Source organism: Labrus bergylta, chromosome 21, assembly GCF_963930695.1.
Source record: "Labrus bergylta chromosome 21, fLabBer1.1, whole genome shotgun sequence".
NCBI lineage: Eukaryota > Metazoa > Chordata > Actinopteri > Labriformes > Labridae > Labrus > Labrus bergylta.
The window spans coordinates 4,836,152-4,860,897 of NC_089215.1; the positions used below are offsets into that span (position 1 = coordinate 4,836,152).

General features: G+C 41.9%; 1 protein-coding gene across 1 annotated transcript in view; it reads right to left on the minus strand.

Annotated features, from left to right (window-relative positions):
- Positions 1-343: 343 nt before the first annotated feature.
- LOC109981851 (heparan sulfate glucosamine 3-O-sulfotransferase 3A1) overlaps positions 344-24,746 on the minus strand; it is a 34,647-nt gene continuing 10,244 nt past the window's right edge. The window contains exon 2 of the mRNA XM_020630823.3: positions 344-2,617. Coding sequence (XP_020486479.1) covers positions 1,996-2,617 — 622 coding nt within the window. The 3' untranslated portion in view covers positions 344-1,995. The remainder of the gene's footprint in view (positions 2,618-24,746) is intronic.

Below are 24,746 nucleotides of genomic sequence, written 5' to 3' on the forward strand. Positions count from 1 at the left end.
AAAGCGTGTACCTCTCAGTGTTCAAGCTGCCAAGAAGCTGCCAGGAGACCCAGAACGAGGCTTTCAGACTGCACACATCCTTTAAAATCCTCAAAACCTCCTTTGGCGCTCTGCCCTGGAGGCTGAACGGAGATAAGCAGAGACAATGTGAAAAAGGTGTAACGGTGGAGATAAAAGGAGTAAGGAGGTGCAGCGATGATTCTCTAAGAAGCTGAGCGTGTTAGATACCTGAGAGGCAGTTTGATGACTTAAATGTTCTCTACTTAACTGTTGTTGATGTACTTTGTTTAATTAGAGTCGCGGCGATGAGAAACAGAAATAAATACACGAAGGCTAGATTGAATAAAATATTTACATATAACATCTTTTATTGAAGGAGTGCCTTAAAAATCCCCAACTTTAGGAAAACAGTCAGAAGAGCACAATTAGATCTGTAACATTATCCCCAACCAAAAAGAAAATCTACAGTATATTAGAGTCTTGTCTGATTCTTACACCAGAACACAACTGTAGGTTTTGTGTCTTTTGAGGCACATCTGCTTTCAGACAGTGGACATGAGTAGACACAAATTAGGAACACAACCCAGCCGTTGTTCTCATGCTCTCCAGGTTTAAAAACAGACACACACACACACACACACACACACACACACACACACACTGCCTCGAGGCAAGGAAGGCCAGTGACATCAAGTGTATTCAATTCACAGCGAGGCATGTCGAGGAAATTTGAGTCACAGTTTTGGGAAAGCCTGTTTGAGTTGTTTCCCGTCCACCAGAGTCGCTGTTCCTCCAATAACAGTGAGTGCTATCTTTGCCTGTAACTTCATTATCTGAACGTGGGGGAACGACCATGAAATAACAAACACACGGTGTTCCCCACCTCACACACGTAGAGAAAGTCGGTAAGGTTTAAATCGAAGACCTGAAATTAAAATGAGGACGTTTTTAGTGTTAAATATCAAAAGAACAAAACTCTGAAGGCATGGGGACAATAATAAAAACATAATACATACATACTGCTTGTGTACTTCTTGAATAAATACATTTTGAAAATACATATATTTTTATCTTTTATATTGATTTTTGCAAAAACAAAAACAAAAAGTTAGAATTTGAAAGCAGCTATGTTTGAAATATGGCATTCAGTCCCTGGATGATTCCATCCTCTTAAAGAAGCACTACATAAAATGTTTCTGGACCTGAAAGTGAACAGTTTCTTCAGATAGTGCAGGAAAATATAAACCAATGACTTCAACAAGTCAACGTGATTGTAGAAGAAAAACATCCTCCATGATTGTGGATTAGAGGCAGCAAAGACGATGAAAACAGTGAAATATTGCATATCTGGGCGAGCCTCTTTCTCTCCGGTTACGGACACATATTGCTTCTAGGGGGACTGCTGAGGAAGTAATGGGAACAATGAATGGGTAAAAATATAAGACTCTGAGAATTAAGTCTTGACAATTTGAGGGAAAATAAGTTGTAATATTTAGTGAAATTAAAAATTACGGCTAAAATGGCTTAATATTTTCAGAATAAGACCCCACATGTAGTTAAAATAGTTCAAGACAAACAATTTGATTCTTATATTATTTCTAGATTAAAATAAAAGGAACAAAAACAATCGCCTCCTTAAACCAAAATGAATATATTAACTTTTAGAATAGATTTATGTGAGAACATATTTTATGATAAGTTCAGATTTCTACACAAGAAACCCGGGCAAGAAACTTTTGATTTTAGGAACATAACCGCAATGTTAAAATGATATCAGATTAGAAGTGCAAGTCGTGGTATTACTGGACTCTAAATAAATAGAACTACCTTTCATTGCAAACTTAAGTCTTTTCAAATTCTATCTTTTACCAGCCAAAATCAAGAGTACTTGAATAAAAAACTTAATTCTCAAAATCAAACATTTTCACCCCTACAGTACTCCTAATACTCCATTGCAGATATTTTCCCATTCCTCAGTGTCAAACAAAAACACATTCAGTCATCCCAACCAAAGAAGCGTCCTGTCATCTGGTAGAACTTCATGTTGAAGGGCCTGTAGAAGTCCCGTAGCCTCTGGACCACCTCAGGATCAATGTTCGGGTGGGTCCGCCCTTTGGTTTTGCCCAGGCAGTGAGGCTTGCTGCTGCCCTCGGCCTTCTTGAGACACGGGAAACCCTTGGTCTGGTTGAAGTAAAAGTGTTTGTCCGTGATGATCCTCTTGAGCCCCAGGAAGTCCTGCACGCGGCCCAGCTCTCCGGCCGGGTCGCTGATCAGACGCTCGCCGCTCACGAACAGGATCTGGTCCATGGGGAAGTACTGCAGCCAGTTGTCCAGGTGCTTGGCGTAGATGCCGATCTGGACGGCGCTCCACGAGGTGTCGATGAGCCCTGTAGTCCTGTTTTTGAAGGTAAGGCTCTCAAAAGAGGGAATGTCAGGCTTCTTGGACAGAGTCTGTGTGTAGTCTGAGATAGCCCTGGTGACCGGGTCCCTCACCACCACGATCAGCTTAGTGTCCCGGGACATGGCGGAGATCCTGGCTGGAGCCTCCCTGGTCACAAAGTAGCTGGGGGTTTTCTCCATGGTGATCTGCCCCTCCAGAGTCTTGGGCATTAGATCCCTGCAGAAGAAAAAAATCAAATAAGTTAGTGAGATAATAGTTTGACTTGCACTCCTGACTTAATCACAGTGAGAAGTTCACAGTTGTGCCACCGCTGCTGGTAAAATAAACCTAACATTCGGACGAACTCAGGCTAAGTCATTAAAAAATTCCAATCCAATCAATCAAGAAAAACACAGGAAACCTTTCCTTTCCTACAAGTTTATTTGATTCCTATCAGGTATCTTTCTTTAAGGCTCATTTGGCTTCCAAGAGGTGTGACCAAATGTTGATTTGCAGTGTTGACTCAGCACTGTGCTCTCCATGGAAAGACATTCTTACGCTGATAGTATGCAGATGCTACCTCCCTTGTAGCATGTTCCTTAATGTAGCCTGAGGGCTTATGAAATCGAGAAGGGGGCTCCCTTGGGTCCACTTGAAAGGGGGTATTCTTCAGTCTCATATGGCGCGAAAAAGAAGATTGTCAATCTCTATACCAGTACTCGGGTAGTGCTGGTAATAAAATATTGATATTTGAGCTTCTCAGCATAATTGATCACCTTCTTGTCTTTCACTTTTTGTAACGAGTGGTGGAAGAAACAGATTTTGATGTTGCAAATTCTCCTACCATGTTTTAGCTCCTCCCAGAATTGTTTATTTGTGGTTTAACTATCATTTATTTGAAACTAGTATGGATTTAGCTTTTGAAGTGTTTGAGTTTAAAACAGTTTCACTTGCACTCACAGAGAAACAGAAGCCATAGATTGGTTTCCTAAATATGTTTACCTTTGTGATATTCAAATTCTAGCAAAGAAAGTACACCCATGAATCCCTTTCCAAATATTTACCCAAGAAAAGTTCAGCTAGGCACAACCTGGGGATCAGCATTTATTTCTTTCGTTCGAGTCCTTCTTTCAGGATCTCCCAAAAAGGGGGTGGGAAACGAGATAATCCATTCAGCCATGCCACCCCTCTTCTCTGCGATCCTCTTCTTCTGCTTCCCTTCTGCCCAGCTGCCTTCAGGACAGTGACCTTAAGCAAAGCGGGTAAAAGCAGCCCATGAATGATTAACGCGCCTTCCCTCTGCCATTTAGAGCCTCTGCAGAATACAGCTTTAAAATTCACCAAAGTACAGAATGCAGGCGTCAATTATTCATCTGCTTGGCTGGTGCTGCTTAAAGCGAGGACTGGCGCTGACAAAGTGGCCCGGGCTGCTCCCAGGGTAGACGCTGTTTTCGGCCCGTGACAGAACTACCGAGACGCTAAAGAAAAAAGGTCCTCGGAAATTTCTGAAGACTGAAGAGTGCTCAACACTTCAGCCTGTTGTTGTTTTTGTAGGATCGCTCAGGCAGTGGCAAGCACTAGCATCTGTGATCAGAGTGCAGCTTCTTCCTACCGCAGTGTCTTTTTCTGATGTGATGGACATTGTTTTTCTGCCTGGCAGATCAAGGCTCGTAAAGAACAATCATGCTCTGTTTGACTTGCTCAGTGAAATGAGACAGAGGGGGCTGAGAGCTTTGTCCTAGACAAACTTTAAGCGTCCCATTTCTGCTGTCACGATGATTCTCCAACAAGTCATCCAGCTTGAAAGAACAAAATGCATACTTTGTTACAGATCGTATCCTGTTCCTCTAAAACCTCTGGCTTTGGTTAGGTTCAAGCACTAAATGCCAAACAATAGCCTCCACCGGTTTTGATTTGTTTGTACTTTGCCTGTACATCAATACACTCAACCATACATTGTACACATGACTGATTTATCTGACTTACATCATTATGATAGTTTTACCTTCAGTATAGAATAAATTAGCTTCCTTTAAACCTTGTTTGATGTGATTCCTTTCTTTGTCACTTATTTTCTAGCCAGTTTGTAGTGCTTAAAGGATTTCATCCAACCAATTTGGACATCCAACTGTGACAGACATTTCAGCCTTTGCCTCATGAATGCAAACATATTGTTTTTTGGCAGTTGAAAGAACACAGATAATTTGGTTTTTTCTTGGGGGTAGCAGAAATTCTCCTTTCCCAAGTTACTGTATTTCACTCAAATAACACTTCAACATCTCTTTTTGTCAGGATATCATGGAATAAAAGGAGGTATTCATCATTACAAAAATAACTAGGATTGCAGTTATGGCAAACTAAAATTACCAGATGGAGATCCCCTAACTCCTGAAGTGTCTCTAATATTGAGGTGGCAGCACAGGCAGCCGTTCGTTGTACCAGGCATCAGAACAGCTGCTGGTTGGTCGCAGCGCATGAAGTGAAATGGATCTAAAAGCCAAAAGTCAATACCTTCAGGCTCATGTCAAAACACATCTCTGCCATGTGTGTGAGTATTGCGAGTGTTTCTTCTCTGTAAGGAATAGATCATAAGGTCAGCACTGGGGGGACATGCAGGAAGTGGTCGATAAGAGCAAGGGCGGCAACACAGGTGCATTGATGTCTCGACATCCGCCCGCAACATTGACCGTCACCTGACCTCCAGAGTCCTCTCAGTGTCTCCAACACGGTAAAGAGGAACATGGACAAGGCTCCTTTCCTCTCGCATTAGATCTGCCCCATCGCACCAAGTGTCCGGAGTGATGCTGGATAATGGTGCCTTAAAACAGCCCAGTTCCATCGGGGACTGCAATGGCTACCAAGCTGACAAGGCAATAACAAAGAACATGGAGACTAATTATTGATTAATGGGGGGTTTCATGCATGCAGGTAGTCTTCCTGGGCGGCTTCCTGGCTATAGTGGCGACATGCTGATTTAGGGACGACTTGACTTCTGTTCTAGCCCTTATAGAAGTACCGCAACTTCATGATGCAAAAGAGAACATTATTGTTTTATGAAAAAGAAATGAGCCTGTACTAAAGGAAGCATCCATATTTGATGGCATGCGTCACGCTCGTTCTGTGCTAGAGGCACTCACACAGCGGTGGTGGGTTTGTGCGAGGGCACTCTGAGGGGGATTATCAGGGTCAGGAAAGTACAGAAAGTGGTATGGGGCAAGGTTGTGAGCTTCAGGTTGAGAATGGTTTCAGGTTCAGCCATGTAGTCCAGTCATATGAAATAGATACTGGTTGAACTGAATTGTGGTCGTTTTTTGGTGAAGACAATTCCAAAAAGCAGCCATTGCTGATCTTGCATATTATAATCTGAAACCAATATTTGAAAAGATGCAGCACTTAGTCTTAAGTAAACCAAGTATACTTTTCTGAAAAATCTCACAAGTATTGCTTTGGAAACATTCCTTAAGCAGGCTACACACTTCAAGATCATCTGGCAGATTTTTCGGTCCCACCTTCCAACAATCCAAAGCAAATTCCGGATTTTTGGTTATGGTTATGGTTCTAAAGATTATTTGTCCAAATGTTCCAGCGATGTGAGGTGTCTTTGGAGTCGTCCTATCTGCTTGTAAGGAAGCCGGAGCCACCCGATTGCAAATCCTAAATAAAAAACATGTTCAATATTAACGTTCAGATCTCCTGTGTGGGGGGAACCCCGAGGACAGCCGAGAACGCTTCCTGTGGATTGTCATGTGAACAAAACAATAGCCAATTGGGAAGCAGGCTGACTGAATAACCCTAACCCACAACTGCAGCAAATCAATTTTTACAGGTAGGTTTCAGATAGGTCATGACTTGGACTGGCTTAAATGAACTGAATGTCAGTCATCAATAAAGTGACTAATGCACAGAAATGCTATCCAAGAGAAGAACATCAATGCTCAACTTTTAGTCTTCAGTTCGGTGAACGGGGCCAGGATACTCGGTTTTACAGTAAGTGAACCACAGTGGGGTATTTCTTTCCATTCTATAGCAGAGGCATGCTGTGCTTTCAAATGAAACTTTATTGGCATGGTAGGTGATGTAACAGATGACAAAACGTCCAAGCTCTTAATATTTACTGCTGTTCCACATTCTGCTTTGATGTCTTCATCGGGCTGCTAAAAAAACGACTCCCTCAGCTCAGTGATGCATGAAACACAGGCAGCGGGTTTCACTTATGAAAGAGGACTTGGACTCCAACTGGAATAAGAAACACGGTGCATGAACTCTAGCCTTGTTTTAAATCAAATTGACTGCTTTGGCATGCATTTGAGAGCTGGGGGGAAAAAAAGTAAAGAAAAAACGTGTAGGATGACTAACAAGTTAAGAAGAAAACAAAACAGTTTGTGTACATGACAGAACATAACACATGTTGTAATTGTACGTCATTCCGCTCATATGGAACTGACTTAATTGAAGAAGGGCGCCAGGATTCATTGGAGTGTCTTTATTCCCTATTAAAAAAAATGAATCCAATGTACACAGCAACACGCAGTACATCACTCAATGAGTCCTTTGTAGGCTTGTCTATAAAGTAACCACTCTGGACTAAAGGGGCCTGACGCATCGCTGCTTTCGTTTCCCTACTGAACGAATATTCCTCGCAAACCAACTTAAACACATGCAGTGACTCATGTCTGCTTGTTATATAAAGGCCAAAAAAAAAAGTCTGACGGGGGCCATAAGGTCTTATTTACTGTAAACCCGGAGTATGCATAATGTGACAGCTTGACATATGAATTAGGGAGGAGTAAAAAAACAAGCAAATGATCAGCTCTGAATGGGCCTCTCCTGGTGATATTCTCTCAGAAAGCAGCTTGGATCTGGGCCAATGTCTGTCAATTGACGGGAGTTGTAAAGACACAGAGGCAAGTGGGCGAGTGAGAGCCGTCCACTTCTCCCCCCGCAAGCCTTTGATTCATTTTTCCTCCTGCAGCGGGGGAGCCCTGGCAGACATAACTACACTCCCACAGTGTTCCCCTGCCACTCGCACCAGATAATCATCTTGTAATTGGCTCAATATTTCTGCTGTTTGCAGGCGAAGCAAAGGCCAGCGCCGCTCTTGGTGGCTTGGACTCGCCTGATATTTTCCAGGTCAGTGGATGCTAGCAGAGGTCAGAGAGAGAGAGGAGGGAGGGGGATTTGGAGTAATGGCTGCTGTGCGGTGAGGGGAAAAGCCCACTCTTCTAAGCTTGGGGGCTTTGCTTCTTTTGCCAACCTTGTGCTACCACACAGCCCTTAACCTGCCCCGCGGGCTGCAAACACTGACACACACATGATAAGAGATGATAGCGTTTTAAAGCCTCTGCAAAAAACAAAACAAAAAACAGGGTCCACATGGGAACACAAATGAAGGACGAATTGCAATTCACATTTCTAAAGGGTGGGCAGTGATCTTCATATAAGGTATGATGTTTAAAGACAAAACCCTCAGTAGTCTAGTCTGGGGATTACAGGTGTGAGCATCCAGCAGCTGACGGTCCAGATCAAGATAATCGTCTGTTTTATGACCATGGCGGCTGCAGTCCTCCAGTGTCAGCCCACCTGACCTTTTTTACATGCACCGTGTCACCTTTGCCTGCACACCTGCACTTTACAGCTCTAAATCCCCCCCACCCCACTCATGGACAGATAAGTACTCCTCCAACGCCGCTACACAAAATTACTGCCGGATAGATTTCTCAGCTTCCGATGCAGAAGTTGTCGATGTAAACACTGATCAGGATATTTTCCTACCAAACTTTAATTGTTGCCTGGATCAAGTGAAGTCTGTGCATTGAGGTAGAATCACTTTTTGTTACTTTAAATGTAATAATAAACCCAATGCTGACATCTCCTTTTGCGCATGATACATTGCTATATAACACAGTTCAGAGTAAAGCCTCAAACTGCATTTTATTTTAAAATTCCGACCAAATTCTGGCTCCATTTTCAAACTTCCACCCAGGACTCGTTTCATTTGTGGCCAACTCAAAACAAACCCAACAATAAGAAAGGAAAATAGCAGTCCAAGAAAAGTCCAATTATGAGTTCTTAGTATGTAAACAGATCTGCAAAGCAAATCTTATTTTGCATTGATGCAACTCTGGCTGTTGTTTTAATGCTTCACTCACATAATTTACTCCTAAGTTTCAAGGCCGTTAAAAGACAAAAATCAGTTGAAATTGTTAACATGGGCTAAAAAAGACGTATCTGAGTCATGCTTCATTAAGAACACAGAACCTATTCATTTGATTAATGAAGCAAAAGCTCATTCAGACTCAACTTCCACTTTGGGTTAAGTAGAAATTATCCAAGGTGGATTCTTGGAAGTGAAGAGTGAAATCAGAGTGGTACATGGGAACAACAGGGGGTTAGGAAGCAATTTTGAGAGACGTACAATTACAAGATAAGAGAGTCGTCTATTCTTGGAAAACAACATGGGAGGACAGGGTGTTCTGTTTTCCTCTGGGAAATGACAAGGTTTTGATAAAGAGCGAGTAGAGGAGGAAAGAAACCCTGCACGACACAGGGGACACATAAGATAACAGTGTCAGAGTGGATGAAAAACTGAATGTAAGCTTTAAAAATAACAGGAAATTCATTGTCAGATTGATGATAACTTGTGTTTCAAATTAGACAGAAAGGAAGTGAAGGGTCTAGAAGAGCTGGTGGTGGTTCTGTTAGGGAGGAGAGCAGGAAATGAAACAGAAAAATGGAAAAACTATTTAAAGTTAAAACCCGACATTCATTAATAAAACAAATTGTTAAAAACTTCCAATTGATGTTAAAAGACAAAGACAAGTAGGAAAGTCTGCAGAGGATAAAGGATGCCGTCCTCCCTGAGGTCACGATGGAGGGAAAAACAATAAAGCCAAGTTAATCAACAACGCCAGAGGATAATGAGGAAAAAGAAAGCATGGAAACGGTACAAAGCTTCACAAAGTTGTGTTGTCTTTTCTCATTCATCTTAGGATTCAGTCCAATTGGCTATTAGCTGGTGAAAGCATTGAAACGCAATTTTCTAGCTTCTAACACGAGGTTTGAAAAATAGTGCAGGCCTGTCGCAATTTATCTCAGTTGAAATGTTTGGCTACACTTGGAAAATTTCTATTTTTTTACGTACACTCAAACGTAAGAGAGCTCATAAATAATGTCTGGAAAGAGAAAAATAATCTCACTCATGCGATTTGTTACAGGGAGATGTTGATAATAAATGGGTTACAGGAATAAAACTGTATCATACACTGCAGTAAAAACATTTTTTTTCACAAAATGTAAAGGATGAATTAATCTCCCGGCTGGACACGAGCACCGAGTTTTTTCCTCCCTTTCTTCTTTCCGTACGACGACCACAAAGCTTGATTTGGTGAAAAATTTATAGAGTTAGCTTTGCTGTGTGTTCTTATAAATTTATCAGCAGTGTTTTTAACAGAATCCTTTCTCCCCCTCCCTCCAAGCTGAGTGTAAGTCCCCGGTTTATTGCGTAAAGGGGGAAAAGAAATAAGCTTTATCTTTATGGGAACTTGCTTGTGAATTATTTACCCTTTCTAACTGTGGTGGAAGAAGAAGAAAAAAAAAGAAGCTGCAGGATGCATTCAAGCCACCTGAAGCCTTTTCCACACCAAATAGCAGAGTTTGCTCGTTTTTTAAGATCCAGACTACATAAGCATGAGGGGGGGGGGGGGGGGGGTGGAGAGGAGCGGGTGAGATGGGTGAGAGTGATGAGAGACAGAGAAAAAGAGAAGGGAGATCAAAAATAGAAAGAAGAAAGAAAACAGACAGAGACAGAAATATCCCGTTTACAACCAGTGTTTTATACCCTTCCAGTTCCACCAGTCAGAGTGGCGTCATGAATTCTTCTTTCAAGACTGAAACATGCTAACCAGCTCCATGAAAGACCAACGCATTTCAATGCAACTCTCATAAATAAACAATAAAGACATGCTAGCGGCATGGGAATACAAAAGTTCTCCAACCGATGAAACAAATTGCCAAAGGCGAGGGCTGTTCGGTTAAATGGTGAAAATATTCAAGCCTCAGCAAGATCATTTTTGTTTAACGTATCAGCATGCTAGCATTTCCTTTTTTTTTTTTTTTTTTTAAAAAGGTGGAAGTTCAATTAGCTTGGGTCATAACTGAACCGCTATTCACCAAAACGTCCATGACATTCATCAAATACTGAAGTTCTGAAGATACTTCACTCAATACTACAAGTTTTAGCTTGCCGTGTAAGACAAACTCTGAACCCTTCTTTCTATCAGGAACTAACTGATGCATACAGGGCTGTCTGTGGTTCAGTGGGTAGAGTCGGTCACCTTTCAACCAGAAGGTCAGGGGTTCAATCCCCAGCTCCTGCAGCCACATGTCTAATGTGTCCTTGAGCAAGACTCTTAACCCCAAGTTGCTCCAGCTCCCCCGTCGGCAGTGTATGAATGGGAATAGATACTCTAATGGACACTATATAGCAACCTCTACCATCAGGGTGTGAATGTGTAGGTGTGACCTGCAGTGTAAAAGCACTTTGAGTGTTCAGAACACTAGAAAAGTGCTCTACAATGTCAAGTCCATTTACCATAACGATTCACTGATTTTCATAAACTCTCTGTTACTTAGTCTATGGGTTTTCTCTTAAAGCCTGAGGATGTTTATTTCCTCTACATTCTGCTAGATCATGAACAATTTTTCACGTCTCATCTTTCAAATAGCTGACTATGAGTTAGGTTTATTATAAAGTATATACACGGCTTGGAGAAACAGTTCTATGTTTCACCTCTCCTTGGTTATTGGAGCTTTTAATTGAAACGTTCACAATGCTGCCTCTGTGTGCGTTGACACCTGGAATCTTGAGAGGAACGATGTCATGGGAGACGCAGTCAAACGGCAGGTGTAAAAATCTGAAGAGTTAGCAAAAAATAAAAGTCCAGCTAAGACGTGGACCTGCTTCCTATCATTGCCCGAGGAGTCTGGAGAAAACCCCACACAAAGTGAACACGGGCCAGAAGAGATGAGGCTATAATACAAGGCTATATTTTGCATTTGGTGCTTCATGTCCCATTAAACCAAATTACTATAAGAGCTAACCACTAAATATAACCCAAACTGTAGCCCTGCATTGTATCTCATGTCATCACATAGTGGTGTACATATCTGAGACACAGCGCTCCCATTACTTTTTCATATTTCTCTGACCTACTTGTTCAGAGATACATGGACTTTGAGACAGAGCATGTGGAGGCGACACTTCAGCGGGATCCGCTTTAATAACAGCTCAACTCTTTTTTTTTTTTCTTTTTGCCAACTCAGCTTTTTAGGGTCTCAACAGCTTGTGGAAGATAAGACACTTTGGGTTTAAATACCAAAGCTCATTTTCAAGCTTTTTGTGTTTCTTGAATGATCCCTTATATCTTTAAGGTTGCCTCATTAGCACATTTCAAGTAGCCATTCTATAGCACTCTTATCCTTTCTCTGTAGTTTCTAGGATTGAAATAATCCAAGACAGAAAAAAGTAACCGACTGCTTCAAATGGGAACTTTGTCAATGGATCCACATTAGAGCCTGGTTTGAATAAAAAATATTTAAAAAAAAAAAGCTCTGTGTCAAATGCATGAGAGCAAAATTAAATGTGAATTTGTTCAGAGCCATATGGAAGGCTTTGAGGGACTGCTCTGTGATAATTACCCATGACAAAAAGGCTAGTGCTTTTGTCTTTGGGACCATTACCATGGTGATTTTCAAGCCGCCGAAACGTTGAACATAAACATCTCAGTCGGCTGGATGTGCCACCACATAGACCGCCACTAGAAAGATATTCTTTATGAGACACTTTTCTTATGCTGGCACAGATCCCACACACATGGGCCTCCAGTGCTGCTGCTGCTGCTGCTACCGCTCAGAGAAACACAAAATATTAGAGCTCAGAGAAAGCTTGTGATTAAAAACAAATATAAAGGCCAAAGACCGATAAGTAAAGCCCAGTTTCAGATTCTTCTATGAACACAAAATGATGGGCTGGCAAAACGACAAGCCCTCCCTAGAAAACACTAAATCCATTTGATGTTTTCTCTATTCTATTTAAATCCATGCTCAATGTAAATACTGCAAACCTTCTGCCTCTTTTATGCATAGAAACCCAACACAGGATGCTTCTTACAGTGTATAGGCACCTTTTTATTACTTACATCTACAGGACTGTATATTGCAGTTTAATGAGGATTTTTCTGTTAGCTTTGTCTCACATGTTGCCCTTGTTTTAGGACATTTCTACTCCTCTGACTGTAAATTAAAAAGTAATTAAAAAGTAATGTAAAACAGCGGTCAACTTCCGAGTATATGCGCGCACACCGAGCCGATAAAGCTGATTCTAATTCTGATTATTATGACGAACACTCCCAGGCGGTCTTCCTATTTTTGCACATTTGTGTTTCATACTTTCATTTCAGGAATGATCTCCACGAGGACGTGATGATGTTTTCGTTTTTAGAAGTTCTTCTGCTTCATCATGTTCCCCACCCCATAAGTATCCCTGGAGGTGGCTTTTTGAATACAGTCTTGTGAAATTACAGATGAAGCTTTCATTATCAGCGCGAGGAAACGTGAGCAGATTGAAGAAGACATCTAATATACTCCAAAAAAAAAAAAAAAAAAAAGACATGAAACTCTTGGGAATGTTCTTAAATGCTGCTGTTCTCACCCAGCAGCCGTGTGTAAAAGACATCTAGTGTGATACAATGTAGTATTAATCATGCAGCAACATGCGTGTGTGTTATCATCTCAAGTTAAAACCTGTATCATTCATTTTGTCAGCTTATCAGGCTTTGCTCCATTAACCAGTCCTGCTATAAACACCCAGAGTCAGTGGGGGCGATGATAGATTACAGCATATTTCAAACTTAAATGAACATTCAACAAACCTGAGACACTCTTTGCCCCCGAGCAGCTTCACTGTTTTGCCTCCATCTGTTTTGCATTTACACTGCCAGAGGTGCAGCAGAGGACTTGATATGTCTTGTGCTGCAGCCGAGCGGTCAACGGGCATACGGCGGGGAGCTCCTTGTAAGAATGAGCGAGGGAGGTGTTCCCTCTTGAGTAACATTTACAGTGAAGACGAGGCTGCAAATATTCTGTTTTCTCTCCGAGCAAATCCCCAAAACAACACGTTAGTCCATCCCTGTGGGGCAACTCAGGCTCAAGGTGGTAGATTCGGTCGTCACTCAACCAAAAGGTCGGGGGTTCGATCCCTAGCTCGGTTGAAGTGTGCTTGGGTAACACACTGAAGCCCAAATCGCTCCAGCTGCTACGTCAGCGGCATGTGAACGTGTATGAACGGATTAATTAAAGACACAAATCTTTACAACGGTTTTACAAATATAGTCCATTGCAAATGTTCTACATTAGTGATCATTGCCGGTTATCTCACCTTTTATCTAATCACTCAAATGTAGCTCAAATTAGCTTTTATGTTTCAGCCTCAACTTCACATGAAGGCATGAAGCATGTGTAGAAGAAGCAGATGAAGACGAGCTGGGCGCGGTGTCTTTACAGTAGTGTGAGTTCTCACTGCAAGTTTAACTACACAGTACACATGTCCACAAGATAAAAAAGCTTGTGTACACATTATCATGCGCAATGTCAAAACCCAAAACTACACGGCGTCCGCTTTTAGTCTTCAACCGTCTCTGGGTTGTCACATACCCGCAGCACGAGCAGGAATATAAATGTAGTGATTATAATAAATAGAACTGAACTCAGAATCATACCGCGCAGTTTAAGTAACAACTTGACAGGTTGAAAGCCCGAGTCTGAGTCGTCTGGCATACTTCTAAAAGCTCTGACTGTAAACCGCCTGGGATTTTTCTAAAATAGAACAACTTCTGAAAAGGAGTCATTGTCCTGTTCAAAATGCATATAGAGGAGCCAAAATTAGTCAGGTGGCGTCTCAGCCAACGGAGCTGCAGTCGTCGACGTGCTGGCAGATATTCTTTCTATGAACTCAGAGCATCATTGTATTTTTTCCTCTCAGACACTGTGGACTACCTCAGCAGAAAAGCTGCATGTATCAGTTTCTGCTTCCATCGTACACTTTTGACTTTCTTACAATGCTTTGTCTCAGCGCTGAGAGGCTGTTAAACATCACGTCCATATGAAATCCAATAGCTGTAACGTCGTGGAAGCCAAATATTTGGCAGTTGACTTAAACCAGTTTTCTGGGCGCATAAAGTCCGAGCTAATGTAGCTGAAGAAAAAGTTAACAAGATAGCAAAATACTACACATATTGCAAAAAGGCAGAGGGCTCAAGTTTCTGCTAAAAGCCTAAGTCAATCCAGCTTGATACATTAAAAAGTGCACATATGATATCGTAGTTGAGTTTAAGAAAGTATCCACAAACTGTGAGGTGGAAAAAGGTTCCAAAGTAAAGGGAGTTGTAGTTTGAAAAAAAAAAAAGAAGCTTATTCGACCATGTTTGAACCGTTTTCTTAAGATTGCGTTGGCATAGCAGTCGTGTTTTATTTGACATCACACAGACTCCTCACTGAGCAACAGCACAACTGACAATCAAGCTAGTGTAGCCCATTATGTGTAAGCCATCTTATCCATAGTTAGAAGAACTGCAGTGTTTCCCGACTAAGTGTTGAGTTACAAAGAGTTCTGTTAATGATATTATAGATAGAAGTTAGACACGTGCTACATTAGCTCATACGCCGCCATCTTTTTTCATAGGTTTGAATGCAATGCTGCATTAACTCGGGCAATGATGTATCGACTTACTTAACTCAGGGTACGATTAAACGATCTGATTTATCATGATTTTTGTAATGGTGTAAGCGTTCCCTCCTTAAGATTTTATTTTTGATGCTTTCATTTTGCTTTTTTTTTTTTTTTTTTAGTGCCTCTCATCTGGGTTACTTTATTTCCTGTCTGTTTTATTTTGAAAGGATGCACAAAGACTTCTGTTAGATCACAAAGTCACACGGGTAAATGAAAACAACTTGAAGAACTGCCATGTGACTGACAATGACTGGTTTGCATTTACTCGCTTTATAATTTTATCATTTCCTTATGGCTCAACCTGTATCAAGAAAGTAAATACAAATATGGAATTCAGATAGGAACTAATCTCTGATACTTTTAAGATGCTTTTTCAAATGAACATCCGGCTCTGAATCATATAGCCAGAAAACTATTGTGGATTTAAAACCCCAGGAGATTTTAAAGGAGGAAGTCAGACAGTGAGATACGGGAAGAAGGAGTGCAGAGAGGAGCCGGAGGATAAGAGTCAAGTGTCAGGCGGACAGCGGTATCTGCGAGTGTAAAAGTGATTACACTGTCTCCATGCTCTCTTCCTCTCTGTCTACCGCCTTTGCCTATTTCATGCCCCCCCCCCCCACCTCCTCCTCTCCCTTCTTTCCTCCCTCCATCTTGCTTTCTCCCAGGCTCAGAATACAAAGCGCCTGGCACCATCACATCGCTTTCCCAATCTCGGTGCCAAACTACAGCAGAGCACACCAGTGAGCTCGCACCTCCTGCCACCACAGAAGAAGAAGAAGAAGAAGAAGCAGTGAGAGAGGGCAGAGATTAGCATGTATGTCTGCTCCCTCTTATCTCTTCTTTTTGACATAAACTCATTACATACAGGCTCTAGGTTTTTTTTCTTTTTCTTCACTGGATTGTAGCAGCAGAGACGCACAGGCAGAGGATGGTGAAGATAATCTTCCTTTCCTCACATCTAGGAGCTTTAAATATTTGATAGGATATGTTTTTTTGCTTCTCCTGAAATCCTCCTGGAGAATAAATTATTAGCTAACAAGTTACCAAAATGATTTATGCTCACCAGCGATGAGACCGAATGCAGTCCAGGAAAAGCAGGCAGGAAAGGAGTCGAGGTTAAAGACATGGTCGGATGGGTGATTTCCATTTTGTGTCCCTTGCATTATGCATTAGATAAATAGCCCCGGGAAAATGGAACTCAGTGCAGATCGTTTTGCGTCGAGGCGACAGCAGCATGCGTGAGGAACAGGTGATTTGAGGCGTGTGACATCACTGCGCTATCAGCAACAGTTGCACAAGTTCACAGTGATTGTAAGCTGTGCCAGCGAGGTGGGAAACGCGTTGACGCTCAAAGAAAAGGTGAAAAATGACCCGCTGCCGAGTGTCACGGGGGGGGGCTAAAACGACACGGAATGGCTAACGCAGAGCCAGCAGTTGCCCGGGGCTGGGCTGTGACCCAGAATTCAACAGACCCACAGTGAGAAAACCAGGAGGCCCCATCGCGGCGGAGCTAAACTGGCGGCACAACAGGAAAACACCTCCTCTTCCTCCCCAAAGTGCGGAGAGGTAACCCCATCTGGGGAGCTGGATTGATAATATGAAGTGTAACAGAAGAGCTGCAGCGTCTGAGGAGCCGCTGACAACGTGCTAATGTTTTAGCCTGTCAGCTCTGTGTGAGCAGAGACGGATGGGTTTAGAAATGGAGCGTAATTACAGGGCAGAACCTCTTTGTCGGGGTTAGGACAACGGTTATAGTGTAGTGGAAGCTTCTTTTTTTTCCCCCTCCAAGCTAAAAAAAGGCGCTCGGCTGGAACTGGGAGCTGAGTTTTAGCAGAGAGAAAACTGACACCACTACCAATACCAACTATGTGTCTTTTTAAAAAATGATTTGGAACATGAGATTTGGTTCGTTCACCATCTTAAAGTTTTTTTTATTTCTAAGCTCCTTCTGGGGGATCTTTGTGTTGCGGTCCATGTCTTGCAGTCTTCAGGGTCTTAAATAAAGAAACATGAGCTGATATTTTTGTTTTTATATGATGAATGGCTGAGCAAATTTATATTTGTTCTTCAAATTTCTTGGGCTGCAGCAGAAGGGTAAAAGCCAGTGTACAATACCGCACTTTTAACACTGATTTTATCATCTAAAAAGTGCTGCTTCTTACACACCAATGTGACCAATATACCAGTTTAAAAATGCAGACACACGTGCCGTCATTACCACGAGTGCAGCCGCCACCATCACCCACTGTACACACGGCCTAACGCCAATGAAAATTGCAGTCTTGTGGTCTTCTAATAGAATAGAAATGGTCGGCCAGGTCATCAATTAGTCATTTTTTCCAATGAGTCTATTTGTTTGTAACTTTAAAAGACCAGTTACCAATTCCCTCCTTCAGGCCAGTTGATCACATATGAAAGAAAAATGCTTATTATCACAATTTAGAAGCAGGGACATAGCAATGTTTTTTTTAAATTAACTTCCATTAAAAATGACTTGACATTAATTGACGTTTGCCAATAATTCTTGGTGGATTCATCAGTTGGTTGACCCAAACATTTTGGTGATTTGAAAACTCAATTTCCGCTTAAATTCCAACTTTCCTTTATTGTCCTGGAGGAGAGATTTGTTTTGCAGCTGTAGGGAAAACCATAAGATGGAATAATGTGTGTGCAGAAGAGCTGCAGACGCCTAATGAGACAGACGATGTGACAGACCAACGCTACATTTCCATTTCTCACTTCATGAACTCGACAAAAAAACGATCTCTGGACAAACTTAAAGCGCAACATAAACAAACACAGTCAGGACATATACTTTGTTTTCTATTCATGTTTTAATGTGTACAAATCACTTCTGCTGAAATAACACACTCTGAGCAAGCTGTCAGTCAATTATATGTCCTTCAAAAGGAAAAAAAATGCCTTTATTTTGAAAGGGTGACAGGCAGAACCAGGGCCAACAGTTGAGGCAACATGGTCTGCTTCTGATTTTAAACCACTCTTAATCACTTATTTGGGGGGGACACGGTAATAAAGAAGAACCATGACTCATATTTTGCCTATAGCAATGCTATTCAGATGAATTTGAGAACTTTCAGAACTGATTCCCAGCATAAATACTTCACCTCTAGTGTTCATACAGTTCATACAGACTCTTACACCCGAACAGATATGGCTTAGCAGTTGTCTCCATGAGAGATGTTGGACTACAAGTAGGTCTGTGCTGTTTTCTGTACGTCCAATCAAAACGTTCTAATTCTCACCCAAAGACAAAAAGACTACTGAGCCACCAGAAACAACAAGTTACACGGTGCCATCGAGACAGTTAATGGGGTGCGGAAGGGGGAGGGGATCCAGGCTTGATGATTCCTGTTATCAATCAGAGGGATATTTTTCAATATTTCACATTGATGTAATCGTCCTAAAAACACATTAACATTGAGGGAGAACTCCGCGGAGAGATAATGGCTGGATATTTGCGCTGTTATTGAGTCAAACTCTGCCAGGCTTGAATGACGGATGTGCCGCACATACAGAGAGAGGGCGCGGCGTGAATAAATACGAGCGTCCGAGTCACAATTAGAGAGATAAATAAATAGGGTGTAAAGACAATGATGAGGAGGGGCTGGGTGTGCGCGATCCTTCAAGAGAATGCATTTGCAGAGAAAAGAAGCAAAGCAAAACGAAATGCATATGAGTGCCATTCATATTCATGACAGTGTAATAGAGGCCATTATGAACCACTTTCAATCACATTTGCATTTACATTACTGGGCTGTAATGGCAAAATAAACCTTTAGAGACAATAGTCTGGAAGTAAAGGCAAATTGTGACTGTCTAGGGATGTATGAGCAACCTTATTCTCATGTTTACCTGCAACGTTTACGGTTTTTAAAGTTTCACAAATGCTGTATAGGTTTTTTTAAAAACATATTTCAACTGGACGAAGGCTATGTTCACTAACATGCACCTAATGTATTTAGTTTTTTCCCTTAGTTCCAACCACTGGGTATCTAAATCTAAACTAAACAGATCATATAAGCTTTCAGTGTTTGCAGGTTTGTCAGTGTAAGCGTTTAATATAATGAGGGCAACCACATGTGCGTCGTCTTGTGTGTGTCTGTCTGCATGTGCGAGTTTGTACATTCACCTAGCAACTGGAAAGAGTTCTCTCTCAAAGACCGTTCATTGCTGTAACATGCATCCAAGAGTTCATCAGGGAGAGCTAGAAAAACGCACACTGGCAAAAGAGTGCCAGAAGTAAAAAGCTTTGTGGGTGAGGGAGGGAGGGGAATCCCTGCTGCTGGATTTACGCCTTGCCAGAGCCGACCTTGTTTTAAAAGCCAGTTGGATACAAGAGAGAGAGGAGAAACATAAGAGTGAAAAACAGGGCGGTGAAAGAGCATATTCACCGCTGCTGCTGCGGCTGCTGCTGCTGCTGCTGCTGGGCTGAGTGGAAAATAATATGATGTAATAAATGTGTATGTCAGACACAGACCTGCCCACGACAGCCATTCAGTCTGTGCATGCATGTGTGAGACTGTGCGGGTGTATAAGTGCATGGAAGTGTGTGTGTGTGTGTGTGTGTGTGTGTGTGTGTGTTGAAGCCAAAGCACAGAATCATCAATGAGGAGGTCTACAGCCGAGGTGATAGTGGGGTGAACCCTTGACTATATGAGCCTAATTACACACAGTTGTCTCAGAAGGGGCAGAAATCAATGCTCGTGGTGAATCCTGAACAACAAAATCAATACTGTTGCGTCTCAATGGCCATAATGAGAATCTCTGGTTCAAGGCAGGGGTTTTAAATCAGCAGCATAGAGAAATATAGCCCATTAAGGTGAGAAATGCATGTTAAATTAAAGTACCATGATTCACACAACAACAGGAAGTTTGACATTTTGAATGTGTCGGCAGGTTTGAAAAACAACAATTCAATGTAATTAATAGAGTACTCATTTAAATCTCTTGCTTCTATCTATTTTGTAAAGGAAAGGTTATTAATGAGTGTGCTACAAAGGCTGAGCCCCGACAGAGAGTCAATGTGTAGAGAAGGATGTGTAGGAGCAACATGCGAAACCTGTGGGGGCCCTGAACTCTCATTTGTGTTAATCAAACTTCTCTAAATTGTTTGTGTAATGAAATTATGGCTGCCAGGGAGGCCTGGGGGACATCAATTAAGCAGATAAGCAAATGAAAATAAATCACTCTTTATCGAAAATGTGCGGCCGCCCGCCTGTGTGTGTCCGGTAAACACGGGGAAAACAACAGGAAGTGATTTTGTTCCGAGATTTGAGGGTCTATAAATCCCAGTGACAAGCAATCAGGACCAGCGCTCTGTTTGGAGAGCTGTGGGAAACAGTGGGAGGACAGCAAACACATGACTTCCTCTTCAGAGATAAAGACGGAGGGCAGAATATCTTTTTTGATTTTCATCCGGAACTAATGACACTGTGTCGGCTTGTTCATGGTCGCTTGCGGAAGTTTGAGACAAATTTGGGTTGAGTTCAAAATCTGGAGCATCATGTTGAACATACAAACTCTAACAATACCAGACTGCAATGTATAGTACATGTCCATGAAGCACTTGAGTATTGATGCAGCTACCCGTGCGGTCCAATGAAAAGCAGAATGATCAATCAGAAGCTGTATTCCCTGACTGTACTTACAGAAGCACGATTTGTTTTCCAGGTGTAGTGTAAGACAATCAGCTAAAAAGATACCAGAGTAGTAAAACTGCTTATAGCTGAACTATATAAATCCTGAACTCAGTCCTACCATTGAACATACAATCTAGCCGACTGATAGTAATGTGAAGTAATTTATGTCCACAGCCTTGATAATGTTGTCTTCATGCCTTATCAGTGGACATCTTTGGACAGAGGCGTGCTGGTTGATTTATTAGCAGGATACAAAGAGTGATTTTCTGGGTTTGTTGTTGGTTTCTCAGTATAATAACCTTTAAAGCTGCTTTTTTAATTCATATGCTCGTTTGTCAGTCTGTCATGTTTATCAGTTTGTGTACCTTTTGGTATTAAAATAGTGTATTGGGCATTTTGCGACTTGGTTACAGACAGTGGAAGGTGACACAGAATGAGGATAGGATGCAACTAAAGTGCGGAGACAAAGAAAGCTGTTGCCGTTTATACAGTATAGTGAGTAGAAGAGTCCTTTATCTATGAACCCTAACTCAGTTAAGGGCATTTGGAACAATTGAATATAGTGCATCTCTTCCTGAAAGAGTATAATTATGTCATAATTAAGTAGAACTTCATGAATACACTGGAAACATTTCCTGGTCTAATATGTAGACTGGGTAGAGGCTCTTTGTGTGAGTGCCGCCTGGGACAGCCACAATGAGGCGAGGCGGTGCCGTTAATGGATGTGATCACAGCTTCCTGGTGAATAATGCAGCCCTGCTAATTGGCTGGATTAATAATTGATGGGGGCGTGTTTAGGGAGGTGGCTGTGGGAGCTGAAGTGGATAAAGAACAGACAAGCGTCTTGTTAGAGAAGACTTTGAATGTTATATCTTGTAGATCTGTCTATGCTGGTGGTCGGCTCTAGATAAACAGCTTCCTCCTCTTATTGAAGATATGACTGAAGGGAAGGATGTGACATTGTGAGACGAAGACGTCGGGATAAACAATCGTACTGACAGCATAATGACATAATAAGCCCAAGCCCTGCCACATGTTTGACGGTCGAAATGACTTGGGCTCAAGTGGAGTCCCACAGGCTCAACGATGTTGTTACACCCTCAGCCCAAACAGGCCGTAGATGACCCAGAACTAGCCAGCTGCGAAAATACAAAACGACTGCAGTGTTACAGAAAGAAACGCAAGGTATGATATATCAAAGTCAGTTTTTACATTTGCATTAACTCTGAAGCCTGGTGATCCAACTCTGTGACACTTCAAATGGGGGGCAGGATGGGAAGAAATAGGCGCGGTGAAAGACGGGGACAAACAAAGGGCAAGAAAAATAGATTTTACTGTAAACTTGATTTATCCGCTGTTCTCGAGGTGTCCAGTTTCCAGAGGACGCATAAAAACCAGCCCATAAAGAAGTCCTGTCTTCCTCGGGTCAACACCTCCAAACCACCGTTGTGTTCTTTCAGGAAACAATAGGATCAATATCTCGGGGATGTTCAAAGGATTTCTAACAATGAAATATCTTTTGTTATAGGCTTTAAAAGGTGCTGGACACAAAAGAACAGAAAAACAATGACGTGGTTCGATCACTGAAGCCAATAAAGACTACACCTGTTTATTTTTTGTGGCTGGAAATGAAGAAAGGCTTGAACGTAAAGCTGAGGTGTGAAGTGTGGGGGCAAGTAGGCACTTGCTATGATACCTTTGAAGAGGACAGTTTTGTAGTTAAGCACACTTGTCTGCTTCCTTGTGAAGAATAGGATGAAAACATTGCTACCACTCTTAAACCAGGAGTCAGTTAGCCTAGCTTAGCATAAAGATGGAAACATGAGGAAACTGGCTCTGTTCCATCGATGGTAAGAAATTGACGCACCTAACTGTGAACACACCTACTGATGGGTCAACTACCATTTTAACGCCTTGAGTTTTGCACTAAGCCTCAGTCTTGGGGGGGGGGGGGGGGGGTTTAGACCCAAAAGTCACCACATTTGACAAAGATGGTTGATTTAAACCCTATTGTGGTTGATGCTATTTAGAAGAAATGTTGAAACAAGAGGTTGAGAACATCAATTCTAAAAAGGAAAGTGGTTATCAAGGTGACATCAATGGGAAGTAAGCTCATTCTCTGCTCGAGGTACATACAATGGGACCAGTTGAGCTGGTTTAAGTCACTTCAGCATTGGCTTTCCTTCTGACACCTACTATAGAGGATCCATCATTTTTTAATCTACCATCTGTGATCTACCAGCACCCCTATTTCCACTTATTACATAATATATTTCATTTTTAATCCATACAAAAATGAATCTAGTAAGGCCAAGATATAGCCCCTGGTTTCAGTCGTAATGCTAAGCTAACCAACTGCTTGCTATAGCTTAAAATTGTATGGCTATGAGATATTAGATATGAGAGTGGTATGGATCTTTTCAGCTTCTTTCCAGGCAAGAAAAAGGAATGAGCGTATTTCTCCACATATTCCTATATATGACATTTTCTATGCAGATGATTACATAACTGTATTGTGAGAATGTCCTCAGAAACAGCGATGAAAAGCTTCACTGAGATTTTGCATCCATAATTTCCCTGCCAGGACTCATCCCTGACTTCTCTCAAGCTGGTCCACACATGAAGAAAATCTGTTCCCCCGTTTCTCTCATTAACATGCAAATCCTCATCTTTAGGAAAAAAGGATAACGAAAGAAAAAAAAAAAGAAAAAAGAGGAGCTCCGGAGAACCGAGGATGTTCCTTCCTACTTCTATTAACTGGACATGTTCTTGTGACAGCAATCTTCCTCCTGTCCAATGTACAGTCAGGCCGAGTTACAGTAGCAATTACCAGTGTTCAGGTTAAGATTAATTGAATTACTGGGTGGCTTCCATGCACTTCTCTGTGGGCTTATCAATCACGGCCTGAGCTCTACACAGACCCTTTATCACCCTCTTCCATCTTTATGTAAAAAAGACGCAGGCTGTGCTGTTGCACTCCATCTATCAATAAATGGGTCCAGCGTGGCAAACTCATTTTCTGAGACATTCCTCTCTTTAATCAAGCAGCCTGGCATCCGGCGGTAGTTAGTAATAGATGTCGACCGTCTTTTCTGTGAATGAGTTGAATGTTAAAGGAAATTAAAAATACAGCAGCAATGATTTAAATGAGTCGTGTTGGTCTTTTAGATGAGATAAAAGGTAAACCTGCTCTCTATGAGTTCATGGAATATTTTTTGATACATCTCACTTGATCATTTGTAAAGAGAAATCCAGCTATAGAGCGCTTTCAATGGCTCTTTTGTGCTTTGCGCCCTTTTCAAATTCAAACTACAATTGACTTTATTTAAAGCGTTTGTTTGAACAGCTGGACTTCTACTCGAGGAAGCAGGTAGCTTTTCAAAAAAACGCACATGCAATACATCCGCATGTGCTCCTGTTTGAATGAAATAGCTCTCAGGGCAGATTAAATGCCACTCTGTCATTCTCTCTCTGTTCAACACCTCCATTATTAGCTATTTTACAAAATTGCTCAGGATTTCTGGTCACGGTCTTTAGCACTGCCAAACCCTAATCTTCAACATGTTTTATTTCCCTCACTGCTACCGCCACCGTCTTTGTTCTTAATCGAGCAGGAATACACAAAATATTCAGGGTGTAGAAGTGCTGAAAGATTGAAAATGACATCTGAGGGAAAAACGTGTTGGCCTCCTTCGCGCTTGCCAAAAAAACGCCAATCCCTCATTTTAGATGGACTCCAATAGCCCCACACACACACACACACACACACTTGTGACTGAAGCTTAGCTGCAGTTTGATTTGAAGCCGTGCACAGAGACAGAGGTTGGGCAGTCAAATAGAGGTTGTGCCTGAGGTGCCGTCTGGCATTGCCTCTGCCCATGTCTGTAGTTCAGACTCTGCCAAGGCGACTGGCACAGGCCAA